Here is a 13,294-nt window from a genome sequence, read left to right as displayed (position 1 = left end):
AATGCAGTAAGATATAAAAAAAAAACCTTCTGCCTTTTCAACTCCTTCAAGTCATTTTGGTTTTCTAGTTGAGCAGACCATCAGTCACATTTTGTCTATCAAGCAATCTGATATCCCTTCATTTTTTGGGGGGGTAACCAGAACCTTGAAGGTATTTGCTTCCACTTCCCTATTCCTCGCCTAGGCAAGGATGATTTCTGCTTGCTCTGAGCCTAACTTCCCATCCTTGCATGTAGCCTCCTGGGATTCATGTTATTCTTCCCAGGAGCCTGCAGGACTAGTCTGCCCCGCTGTCCATGCCTCACACATGCACAGGTAGGTGAGTCGGCTTTGAGTCATCAGGAAGTCGCAGGCGGCTCACATATTCGAGGGCCTGGTGTGGGATCCAAAGGACCTGTAAAGACTTTAGCCTGTAGGAAGATGGGAAAACAAAACCAAGTGTGCTGCACTTTATATATACGGTAAAAAAAAAATGTTTTTTTTTTTTAAGTACTGATTTGCATATAGACATAAAAAGTCCACTCGAATAAACAGAGAGAACACTAAATGTGCGGCACTTTAAAAAAAGTAAAAAAAGACATCAACGTGAATATTGTGCATATAATGTATGTAAATCTAAAAGTCCACTTATTAATCACAGGGTCCACTTGAATACAGTGAAGTGCATCCCACATCAGTGAGCCAACCTCCACCATAGGTTCACCAAAAAATGCTTACCGGAACTACATGACCCTCTAAATCAGGGGTCTCAAACTGGTGGCCTTGTGACTGTTGTGAAACTACAAGTCCCATCATGCCTGTGGGTGTCATGCTTGTAACTGTGTGCCTTGCAATGCCTCATGGGACTTGTAGTTTTGTAACATATGGAGGGCCGCCAGTTGGAGGCCCCTGCTCTAAATCATTGAGCGCTCATGTAAGGTATGTTGGTATACAATTCCACCTCAATGGCAGACCTCGGGTGTCATCAATTGGTTGGTAGACCAAGGATCAATTTGAGATATTCTGTTGCATGTGCGCAAGGCCCAAAAAGCTCTCCAAAGATCCTTGCGTAGAATCAGATCTCGCTCCCAGAATCTCATGCAGTTGCACTCAATTAAAATGGAGAATGAAACCCATGCTCTGCTCTGCATGGTGTAAAATTGTCCAAGACTATTTATTATAAATCAAAATTACACTCATATGAATAAACCGTAAACACAGCGGTGTACACACATCACCTAAATTCCACCTTTGGGGACACTGCGGTGCACGATGACGTCACAACGATGGCGCTGGATTTCTTGGTCTGGTAAGTGTTTTTTTTTTTTTTTTCTTTAATTGGTAGCTACAGTATTTGTAGCTGCTGACTTTTTTTCATTTTTGTTCAAACAGTTGAGGCTCCTGTTTAAGCCTTTCAGCCCATTTGCCTATGAGTAATCGCCCATTTCACACACACAGCTCTTGCGTGAGAAAACATTCAAAGGTTATATTAGTCTAGATCTTTGATTTTTTTTTTTTTTTTTGTTCACCACTTTAATAGTTGCTAAGATGATGCCATATTGCCTCAATGTTTCAGGTTACATCAAGAATACAGAGAAGCTGAATTACGGTAAAGAGCGCCAGTACAAGCTTACAGTGACCGCCTACGACTGCGGGAAGAAAAGGGCTACAGAGGACATATTGGTCAAAATCAACATTAAACCAACGTGCAAAGCAAGCTGGCAAGGTGAGGAATTATCCGTCCTCTTATTTTTCACATCAGGATGCTTTCTCTGTTGGGTTCTGTGTTATTGGGGCGCAACCCATTGATTCAGACACATGAAACTGGATAGGGTGAAGAAGGTGACAGAACATCCATGGAATAAAATCATCCTCTTTATTGAACGTCCTTTAACCGCTTCAGCCCCGGAAGATTTTACCCCCTTCCTGACCAGAGCACTTTTTACAATTTGGCACGGCGTCCCTTTAACTGACAATTGCGCAGTCGTGCGACTTTGTACCCAAACAAAATTTGCATCCTTTTTCCCCCACAAATACAGCTTTCGCTTGGTGGTATTTGATCACCTCTGTATTTTTTTATTTTTTGCATTATAAACAAAAGAACAGCGACAATTTTGAAAAAAAAACACAATGGGAGTTATTTACGAAAGGCAAAATCCACTTTGCACTGCAAGTGCACTTGGAAGTGCAGTCGCTCTAAATCGAAAGGGGAAGATCTGAAATGAGGGGAAGCTCTGCTGATTTTATCATCCAGTCATGTGCAAGCTGAAATGCTGTTTTTTATTTCCGTTGCATGTCCTCCTCGGATCTACAGCGACTTTACTTTCAAGTGCACTTGCATTGCAAATTAAATAACCCCCAATATCTTTTACTTTTTGCTATAATATGTCACCTTTAAAAAAAACAACATTTTTTTCCTCCGTTTAGGCTGATACGTATTCTTCTACTTATCTTTGGTAAAAAAAATCGCAATAAGCCTATATTGATTGGTTTGCGCAAAAGTTATAGCATCTACAAAATAGGGGATAGATTTTTGGCATTATTTATTTTTCTACTAGTAATGGCGGCGATCTGCCATTTTTTATCAGAACTGCGATATTGCAGAGGACAAATTGGACACTTTTGACACATTTTTAGGACCGTTGACAATTATACAGCAATTAGTGCTATAAAAGTGCACTGATTACTGTAAAAATGTCACTGGCAGGGGAGGGGTTAACACTAGGCGGCGATCAATGGGTTAACTGTGTTCCCTCTCTATGTTCTAACTGTGGGGGGAGGGTAATTGCTAGGGGAAGAGGACTTGCTAGGGGAAGAGAGAGATCAATGTTCGTACTTTGTATGAACACACGATCAATCTCTTCTCCCCTCAGAGAACCGGGGATCTGTGTGTTGACACACACAGATCCCGGTTCTCGCTGTGTCACGAGCACTTATGGGCGCCCGACGGTCATCATCACGCCCACCAGGCACCCGCATTGGCTCCGGGGGCGAGCAGCGGGCGCGCGTCCCTAGTGGCCACAGGGAAAAGCTACGTAACATAACGTCATTTCGCCCTCCCGTCCCATTCTGCCGCAGTAAAACTGCAGCAGCTGGTCGGCAAGTGGTTAAAAGATGAAACAAGACAAACACAAGGTCCACATATGCTCAGTAGATGCGTTTCACACTCCCGTCCTTATTTATATTGTAATGAGTAAGAGCGGGAGAGTGAAACGCGTCTACTGAGCATCTGTGGACCTTGTGTTTGTCTTGTTTCATCTTTTAATAGATATTCAGTAAAGGTTGATTTTATTCCCCGGATATGTCGCCACCTTTCTCACTTTCTACAGATAGTTTTGGCTGCGGACCAGGCAGGTGCCCGGGTTCTCATAGTGCATGGGATTTTGCAGGCTGCTATGGAACGGTGAAGCTGGATACACTTTACTATGTGATTGTACAATTCTTCCAGACTGGCCACCCACGAACGTGATATAATATTTGCAGAACTCCTCTCAAGAGCCATCCCACTGCTTGCATCTGGGCTATGGGCTCTTAGGAGGAGTAGTGAAGCAGGTTGCTTTTGAAGTTTTGTACAACACCCTTTCAACCCTACCCACTAGCCATCATCTACCTGCATTGCATAGAGAAGCACCAATACGCATTTATGATTGCTGGGTCTAAAATAATGTGCTGAAAACAGAATGGTTTTATTTAAAAAATGTATAATGTTGATGAGTGGGGAATGGGGGATCAGGGAAGGCACAACGTAAGCAGAATAAACATCGGCTTTCTTGTGTAACTGGTGTTGGGACTAACAAATTGCTGCAGTTGACCAGTTTTAAGGTTACGATGACATGCTGCCCTCTTCTTTTGTGATATACAGGCTACAGTAAGAGAGTGGAGTATGAGCCTGGCACTGGGTCCCTGGCATTATTCCCTGGCATGCATCTGGAGACCTGCGATGAACCAATCACGTCAATTCAAGCAACGGTGCAGTTGGAAACCAGCCACATCGGCAAAGGCTGTGACAGAGACACGTACTCTGAGAAGTCTATCCACAGACTATGCGGTAAGAGTCTGAAGCTGCCATCTGGTGTCCTTGTATTAGATGAACCCCATAGCAGAGGTCATTCACACTGCAGAGATTGGACATGATCAGTACGTAATCCAGCAAGAGGCATGATGGAGAGATGTTACATGAAACAATCACTTTGTAGGCTGATGAGATATACTGAGAGTTCACTTATTTCCCCTCCCCCCACCAATACTTTTTATTTACAGCTATAATAACATGTACATTATTTGGTTTAGTATTAATGGACCATTCCGACCAGAGCAATTCATTTCTGTGTGTTTAACTTGTTACCGTGGTTTGCATTGCATATTAAAGAGGAAGTAAACCCTGATGAGTTTACTTCCTCTTTCATTCCCTGTAAAGGCAAAGCATAATGGACTACTATGCATCGCATCGCATAGTAGTCCATTATGTGTCACTTACCTGACACAGGAGCCAGCGAAGTCACCGCTGTCCCCTGTAGTCCGCCGCATCCATCTTGTTGGTGGGGTCTCGCAGCTCCGCCGCTGTCATTCAGCGAAGCCTCGATGACGTCACTCCCACGCATGCGCACGGGAGTCGACACGCGCGGCAGCTCCATTCTTGGAAATGCCGCGCTCAGTGCGCCTGCGCGCCGCTGTCTACGGCGCATGCGCCGTAGACAGCGGTGCCCGTTTTCGGGCAAATATCTCCTAAACCATATAGGTTTAGGAGATATTGCTTGGACCTACAGGTAAGCCTTAATCTAGGCTTACCTGTAGGTCAAAGTGGTTTGTAAGGGTTTACAACCACTTTAACATGTGTTGGGCTAAGCAAGCCCAGTACTGGGACAGATTCATCCAGTACCCAGGTCAAAGATAGAGAACTGTACCCCCTCCCCCATGGCTAATGCATGACATAGAATGGGTGTATCGCCCTGCACCCATTTGATGACTTGCTTTGGCTGCCCATGGTTGGCCCCGAGCCAGGGGCGGCTTCCCCTCCTGCCCACCCCTTGTCATGTCCTGGCTGCCCCTTGTCACGTCCTGGTTGCCCCTAAAAGGCCTGCGATTTTAACCCTTGCCTAGATGCCATGGGTGGAATTTGGGGTATAATTAAGTTGTATCCCCCCCCCCTTTTTTAGTTTATTAATTATCAATGGGGCATTTTTACGTGGAGTGGGAGGTGTCTACAAAGAATAAGCGGCTTTCTCTTTCTGATGCAAGGTCTGCATTTATGTATAAGTTCACCTTTGTAAACAATAATAATAATAAATGCACATCTTTTGGCAGGTAAACATTTATTTATTTTACTAGGGGGACCTATATACAATAATATACACAGTGGACCAATATACACAGAGGACCTATATACATTAATAGTGACAAGGAGAAGCACAGCAGCCTCCATAGGGCTTCTCTCATCGGATCTGGAACATCTATACAAGAGAATTTATCTCCGCCCTCACTGGCTGCATGCTTGCCCCTCCCCTCCTTTATCACCACGTGCTCTCCTCCTCCAAGTCCCTCCCCTCCCAGTCCGTCCACTCCCCTTCCTAGCGCCTATCCCGCGCCGCAATGTGGGAAGGGGATTTGTGCTCTCCTGTAACATGTTACACCTTGAATATGTGCGTAACATGTTACAAAAGGTGAACTTATCCTTTAAATGTTGAAACAGCATGGATACAAGTGTAAAAATAAAGTATTAAGGAATTAAAAGGTCAGTCTAGTGATATTTCAGTTATTGGTAGAGCGTTAAACCACATGACATTCTCTAATATTTCTCAGGGACTCTGTTGGTGAGACATCTATGCTGATTTTCCAGGGTCCGTTGTTGCGCCACAGAACAACATAAAGGAAAATTGTCCTGAAAAGTCCTTTCTGAACGCTGTCATTGTGCTTGTATCTAGGTGCGACAGCGAACACAGCTGAACTGCTCCCGCCTCCCAGTAGCGCCACCAACTGGACCGTGGGGCTCTCGACCGATAATGGCCACGACAGCGACCAAGTGTTTGAATTTAACGGCACCCAGGCAGTGAAGATCCCCGAAGGCGTTGTGACTGCTGATCTTAAAGATCCCTTTGTGATCTCTGTTTGGATGAGACACGGACCCGGTGGTCGAGAGAAGGAAACCATTATGTGCAATTCTGATAAAACAGGTAAGGGGCACCTCGGTTCACTTCAGAACATGCGTTTTCTACCCTGGCTATATACAGACATTTGCTATGGTAATTTGATAATCCCTGCTAAGTGGTTTCATTTATGGCCATGGCAGTATGTGAATGAGGAAATGCAAGATGAATGTTAAATATTATGTCAGATTATAAGAAACTCTTATGTAGGGAGTCTTAGAAAACAACTCCAATGAGAGCTGATTGAGGGATAGGAGTACTTGTAACAGTTTACCTCTCTGACCAATGTTCCAGGACCTGTGAGCCTCCAAGTTTCTCAGTAAGGTTATAGATCTGAAACCTACTTATATTGGAGAAAGAAGCAAGCCAGTGGACTGGGAAAGCATAAACTGAGATTTTACACTGCTTGAATGGATATGAACTATTTCTGCAGTTCTATGCCCACCAGTGCCACCTACCAATGCCCATAGTGTCACCTATCAGTTTCCACAGTACCATCTATAAATGTCACCAATCAGTGCCTCGTCACCAGGGCTGCCTATCAATACCACTTATCGGTGTCGCCCTATCTGTGCCCATCAGTGCAGCCCCATCAGCGGATATCAATAAAGGAGAAAAATTACCCATTTGCAAAATTTTATAACAAGCTAAGAAACATTTTTTTTCTTCAAAAATCTGTCTGTTTTTGTTTAGCAAAAAATAAAAACCCAAGTGGTGATTAAATACCACCAAAAGAAAGCTCTATTTGTGTGAAAAAAATGATAAAAATTTCATTTGAGTACAGTGTAGCATGACCGAGCAGTTGTCATTCAAAGAGTGACAGCGCTGAAATCTGAAAATTGGTCTGGGCAGGAGGGGGTTCCAGTGCCCAGTAAGCAAGTGGTTAAAGGAACGGGGGGAGGGGGGGGGTGGATAATAAACGCTTTAAGGTGTTTTTTTTCCCCTTTAAATAACAAATATGTTATGCTCTATGTAACGGTTTGCACAGAACAGCCCAGATCCTCCTCTTCTTGGGTCCCTTGCCAGCGCTTCTGGCTCCTCCTCCTCTGAGTGCCCCCTTGGCAAGCTGCTTGCTAGGGTGGCACTTTTGCATATTGCCAGCTTAAAGTGGTTATAATGGCTGAAGCTATGCTATCCATAAAGGTAAAAAAACCTTCAGTGTGCAGCTCTCCCTTAAGCCCCCCCCCTCTCCAATACTTACCTAAGCCTGATCTTGATCCATAGATGTGCACGAGACCCAAGCCTGTCTCAGGTCTCTCTCTCCTGATTGGCTGAGAAGCAGCAGCCAGAGCCATTGGCTTCTGCTACTGTCAATCACAGCCAGAGATTTGGGGCTGAGCCATGCTCTCTGTCTCTTATGGACGGTGAAAGCCGGCTCGGGACCGAGCAAGCGCAAGTGCTCCCATGGTAAGCAGCTTGCTATGGGGGCACTCTGAAAGAGTGAGGGGACCAGAACGCCAGCATGGGACCCTTGAAGAGGAGGCTCTGCCAATCCCTTCACTGGCTTCCACTACCCCACCACATAAAATTCAAAATGCTAACCACAACATACAAGGCCATCCACAGCATCCCCCCCCAGCTACATCACCAACCTCATCTGCAGGTACCGCCCAAATTGTCCCTTCCGCTCCTCCCAGGACCTCCTGCTCTCTAGCTCCCTTTTTGCCTCCTCCCATGCTCGCCTTCAGGACTTCTCCAGAGGCTCTCCCATCCTCTGCAACTCCCTGCCCCGGTATGTCTGATCAGCCCCTACACTGCCCACCTTTAGGAGATCCCTGAAAACTCACTTATTCAGGGCAGCCTATCCAACACCCACCTAAGAACTGTACCCAAGCCACCCCCATCCAATCATCCCCTGCAGCTATTACCTTTTGTACTACCACCCCCCCCTCCCTTTTAGAATGTAAGCTCTACGAGCCGGGCCCTCCTGTCCCTTCTGTATTGAACTGTATGTGTGTGTCCCTCCCTCTTTATTGTAAAATGTGGTGTAAACTGTTGCCGCTATATAAATCGCGTATAATAATAATCTGGACTGCTCTGTGTAAAACTACTGCACAGAGCGAGCAGGCAAGTATGACATTATAGCAGGCAAGTATGACATTATAGCAGGCAAGTATGGCATTTTAAATAAAAAAATTTCCATTACAATCACTTTGACACACAGTGATTGACAGCAGTCAATGGCTCCTGCTGCTGTCTCTCAGCTAATAAGGTGGTAGAGACCCGGGAGAGCAGCCAGCTGCGTATTGGGGGGGCTGCCGGAGGGTGGGGGGGAGAGCTGCATACTGTTTTTTTTTTTGTTTTTGTTTTTTAACCATTTGTGCATAGAATATATGAAGGTAAAAAAACCTTCAGCCTTTAGAGCCCCTTAAAACTATATGAACATTAATGGTTGGATACATGTTGCTGGAGGACTACAGGTCCTTGCTCAGCATGTCGGTTATAATTTCTCCTATATTAACATTCTATCTTTAAACACATTCTTTATAGTTTATTTTATTTTTTTATTTTATCACCTGTTCTAATAACATTACGTTGATCAATCAGTGTAAATAGGCTTTGGCTTTAAACTATCAATATACCATAAAGCCAGTATTGATTTCCATTCTCCATGATCTGTAAAGAGCATCAGAGCCAAACATATTGCATACATTCATTATCATTATGACCTTAAACCTGCCAATAATCCTCAATGACGCATGACATGCTCCTCCTATCGCTCTGCATAATACATAGGGTCCACTGCTCCTCGGCTTTGTTGGGAGCTTGTTGAAGTGGAGCAGTGGTGGAGGCCTTGCCCTGTAGATCTCCATTTTCCAGGCATTGATTTAATTTTTGCACTTCTGGCATTTGCTGCAATTGCTGCCTTGGTCTGATTGTGAATACAGCACTGACATGGTAGAATACTGGTGGTGATTAAAGCCATTTCACCCGGACAGTACCTATCTTGCTTGATAAAAATACCTATTGCCTCCCCTTAAAGCAGGGGTCTCAAACTGGCGGCCCTCCAGCTGTTGCGAAACTACAAGTCCCATGAGGCATTGCAAGGCTCACGGTTACAAGTATGACTGCCACAGGCAGAGGCATGATGGGACTTGCAGTTTCCCAACAGCTGGAAGGCCGTTTGAGACCCCTGCCATTAACCACTTGCTTACTGGGCACTTAAACCCCCCTCCTGCCCAGACCAATTTTCAGCTTTCAGCGCTGATGCACTTTGAATGACAATTGCGCGGCCATATAACACCGTACCCAAATGAAATTTTAACCGCTTTTTTTATCTTTTATCTTTTATCTATAAATTTTTATCTTTTTTTCCCCCCACAAATAGAGCTTTCTTTTGGTGGTATTTAATTACAGCTGGGAGTTTTATTTTTTGCTAAACAAACAAAAAAAGATGCAAAATAAAATAAAAATAAAATCATGTTTAATAGTTTTGTTATCAAATTTTGCAAACAGGTAATTTTTCTCCTTCATTGAAATGCGCTGATGAGGCTGCACTGGTGGGCACTGATAGGCTGCACTGGTGGGCACTGATAGGCTGCACTGGTGGGCACTGATAGGCTGCACTGGTGGGCACTGATAGGCACAGTTAAGGCGGCACTAATAGGCACAGTTAAGGCGGCACTAATAGGCACAGTTAAGGTGGCACCGATGGGCACAGTTAAGGTGGCACTGATGGGCAAAGATGGGCACAGATAAGATGGCACGGATGGGTGGCACTAAGGGGCACTGATAGGTGGCTCTGATGGGCACTGATGGGCACTGGTAGATGAGACTGATGGGCACGGATATGTGGCACTGGGGTGCAGCACTGTTGTTAAGGCAGACTGTGGGCACTGATGGGGGGCACTTTTTTATTATTTGGGTGGCACTGGCAGGTGGGCACCGATAAGGTGGCCGTGATCGGGACTGATGTCCCAATCACGGCCGCTCGGGGCTGTCAGCGCGAGGAGGAAAAATAGCCGATTACCAGCTCTGTTGTGTCACATGATCAGCTGTCATTGGCTGACAGCTGATCACGTGGTAAGGGTCGGGATCGACCCCTTGCTCCGATCCGTGATCAGGCAAGTCTCATAGACTTGCTGATCACAGAGCGTGCTGCGCGCGCCCCTCAGGGGGTGCGCAGGCTGCTCGTACATGGGACGGCGTCAATAGACGCAGCTCCGCGCTGTAGCCGTCATTCGGCTATAGCGCGGATCTCGAGCGGTTAAAGTCTTACCAATCCCAGTCCTCACAAGCTACACTAGAACTATACTAAAGGATTGGCTATAGGGCTTGGTCCAATGAATACACATGTATACAGAAGAAAAGAGAGCTGAAGTCACACTCTACAGAGCCCAGTCAGGAGAGCTCTGATTGGATGAAAGGGACACGCCCTCCTTCACACAGCTCACAGGAACAGAGCTGAGGCTGTCAATCAGTTGCAGGTCTCTCCCCTGTCACCATTTTTTCTCTTGGTGTCAGGAAACTGGTCAGAAGTTACTCATGCCCATAGAGGAAGGAAGCAGGAGACAGAAATGACACTTGCTGGACTGAGACAAGTACACACTATAGACAAATCTGCTTTGCTCCTATTTCATGTCTGAAGTTTACAACCACTTGCTGATCAGCCGCCGTATAACAGTTATACGGTGGCTCGGCTGCGCGAATCACCGTAACGGTACGGTGGTTCGTGCACTAGCTTCTGTAGGCGAACATGCGCCGATTCGCCAGCAGCCAATTAACAGGTCTGGTGGACTCTATGTCAGCCGGCCTCCCGTGATTGTCCCCCCTGCAGAGACAGAACGGGGATCTGCCGAAATGAACAAGGCAGATCTCCGTTCTGACGTGGGATTACACTGAGATCTTGTCTTTCTGCTATGCAGGAAGACGGATCTGTGTTATCCCAAGCAGCCCATCCCCCATACAGTTAGTAAACACACCCAGGGCACAAAGTTAACCTCTTTGATCGCCCCTGATGTTAACCCCTTCCCTGCCGGTGTCAGCAGAATGTCAGTGCATATTTTTAGCACTGATCACTGTAATAATGTCATCAGTTCCCAAAAAAGTGTCGTAAATGTCAGTAAGGTGTCTGATCTGTCTGCCGCAATGTCGCAGTCCCGCTAAAATTCGCTAGCCTGGCCTAGTCATTAAGGGGGTAAAACCTTCCGGGGCTGAAGTGGTTAAAGAAGCTGCAGTATAACTAAAGAAAACTCTTTGAAGAAGACCTGTATTTATTGGCTCTTTAACCGAGTAGCGATAAAGTCAAAATCTGAGCTGCAGAAACAGAACTAGCGATGGAAAGTGACCTGCGGGTTCGATGATTATCTCCGCTTCCAAACAAAACTGCATTTTACTGAGAAGACGGGATGAAGTCTTTGGAAAATGTTTTCGTTTCTGCACAAGCACAGAGGAGGCATTGATCGGCGGTATTTCATTAGGGAACATAGAGGGATCTGTTGTGTACAAGGGAAGCAGAAAGCAGGCGGATAGAATCTCTTCTCAATGTCAAGAGCTTTTCACCTCTGTCCTCGCAGTGCTCTGTACGCCGAGCTGCAAGAATCAATGGCTATTAATCGGTTAACACTTTGGGTTTTGAATATTCACAGCATTTTCAAGCAGGCAAAAGCCTTTTTCACAGGAAGCCACTTAGAAGCTATTTAAAGGAAGCCGCTGTAGTTAAATAGCATTCAACTGGAGCAGCTGTGCATAGCAGCCAATCAGCTTCTATCTACAACTTGTTCAATTTTGAAATGAAAGATAGAAGCTGATTGGTTGCGCCACACAGTCGCTTCAGAGCCAGCTTCATTGTGTGTGTTTTTTTGTTTTTTGTTTTTTTTTCTCTCGGTAAGGATGCAATTTTGGACAACTCTATATTTACTACATATGGAGTCCCGTCTATCTCACATTCTTGAAACATTTTCAGAATACTTGACCTGGTATAAAGTTGTTAAAGCGGGAGTCCGCCGGGAGTTCCGCCGTTTTTTTTTTTTTTTTTTAAAGCCAGCAGCTACAAATACTGCAGCTGCTGACTTTTAAAATAATGACACTTACCTGCCCAACGCGCCCGCGATGTCGGCACCCGAAGCCAATCTCTCGATCGTCTCTCGGGTGCTGCCGCCGCCATCTTGGGTATGGGAGTCAGGAAGTGGAGCCTTTCGGCTTCATTTCCCGGTTCCCTACTGCGCATGCGCGAGTCGTGCTGCGCAATAAGGATGGACCCGCTGCCTCTGGGATCTGTGTGTTTCCCAGCAGGCAGCGGGGGACTTTCGGAAAGGGGCGTAGATTCTGCAGAATCTATGCCCCTTTCCGCAGATAGCTATGTCGGAAGTGGGTGCAGATACCTGTACTGTACAGGTACCTGCACCCCCCTCCCCCCTGAAAGGTGCCAATTGTGGCGCCGGAGGGGGGGAGGATTCCAATGAGCGGAAGGTCCACTTTAGGGTGGACCTCCACTTTAAGGTAGTATTGCTTATTCACAACCAAGCTACACGCTTGTGAAACGCGTCAACTGCAATCCCTTTATCTGTCTGGCAAACCTTTGACAATAAAGCAAATTCAAGCAAATTTTTGGATTTCCAGTGTGCGGCCATTTTCGTTTAGTCATAAGAAACCTTGCATACATAGCTTTTTTTTTCTTCTTGATGCTTTCTGAGAACTTTATTGAAATCTTTCCAGACCATTCAGGTTTCTTGTCTGGTTGATAGAGGTGCAGACATCTTCCAATAGATCATCCCTGGCATTCATGTAGATGTTTAATGCACTGGTACTGTGTGGTCAGGAAGAATGGCTTCCAGGGGCCTTGTTTTTCACTACGGGTTTTCCATGTAATCAGTTCGCTAATGTTTTGAAAGCGATATTAAAGCGGGAGTCCGCCGTTTTTTTTTTTTTTTTTTTTAAAGCCAGCAGCTACAAATACTGCAGCTGCTGACTTATAAAATAATGACACTTACCCGCCCAGCACGCCCGCAATGTCGGCAGCCGAAGCCGATCTGTCGATCGTCTCTCGGGTGCTGCCGCCGCCATCTTGGGTATGGGAATCAGGAAGTGGAGCCTTGCGGCTTCATTTCCCGGTTCCCTACTGCGCATGCGCGAGTCGCGCTGCGCAATAAGGATGGTCTCTGGGATCCGTGTGTTTCCCAGCAGACAGCGGGGGACCTTCGGAAAGGGGCGTAGATTCTGCGGAAAGGGCG

General features: G+C 45.8%; 1 protein-coding gene across 1 annotated transcript in view; it reads left to right on the top strand.

The window, feature by feature from the left end:
- Positions 1-13,294, top strand: part of CLSTN1 (calsyntenin 1) — a 150,422-nt gene that overhangs the window by 91,116 nt on the left and 46,012 nt on the right. The window contains 3 exon segments of the mRNA XM_077458152.1: positions 1,556-1,705; positions 3,842-4,027; positions 5,901-6,149. Of these exon segments, the coding sequence (XP_077314278.1) occupies positions 1,556-1,705; positions 3,842-4,027; positions 5,901-6,149 (585 nt within the window).

Source organism: Lithobates pipiens, unplaced genomic scaffold (genome assembly GCF_037356315.1).
Source record: "Lithobates pipiens isolate NorthernLeopardFrog02 unplaced genomic scaffold, aLitPip1_a1.2 Scaffold_27, whole genome shotgun sequence".
In the NCBI taxonomy this organism is placed as follows: Eukaryota; Metazoa; Chordata; class Amphibia; order Anura; family Ranidae; genus Lithobates; species Lithobates pipiens.
This window is presented reverse-complemented; position numbering and strand designations above follow the sequence as displayed.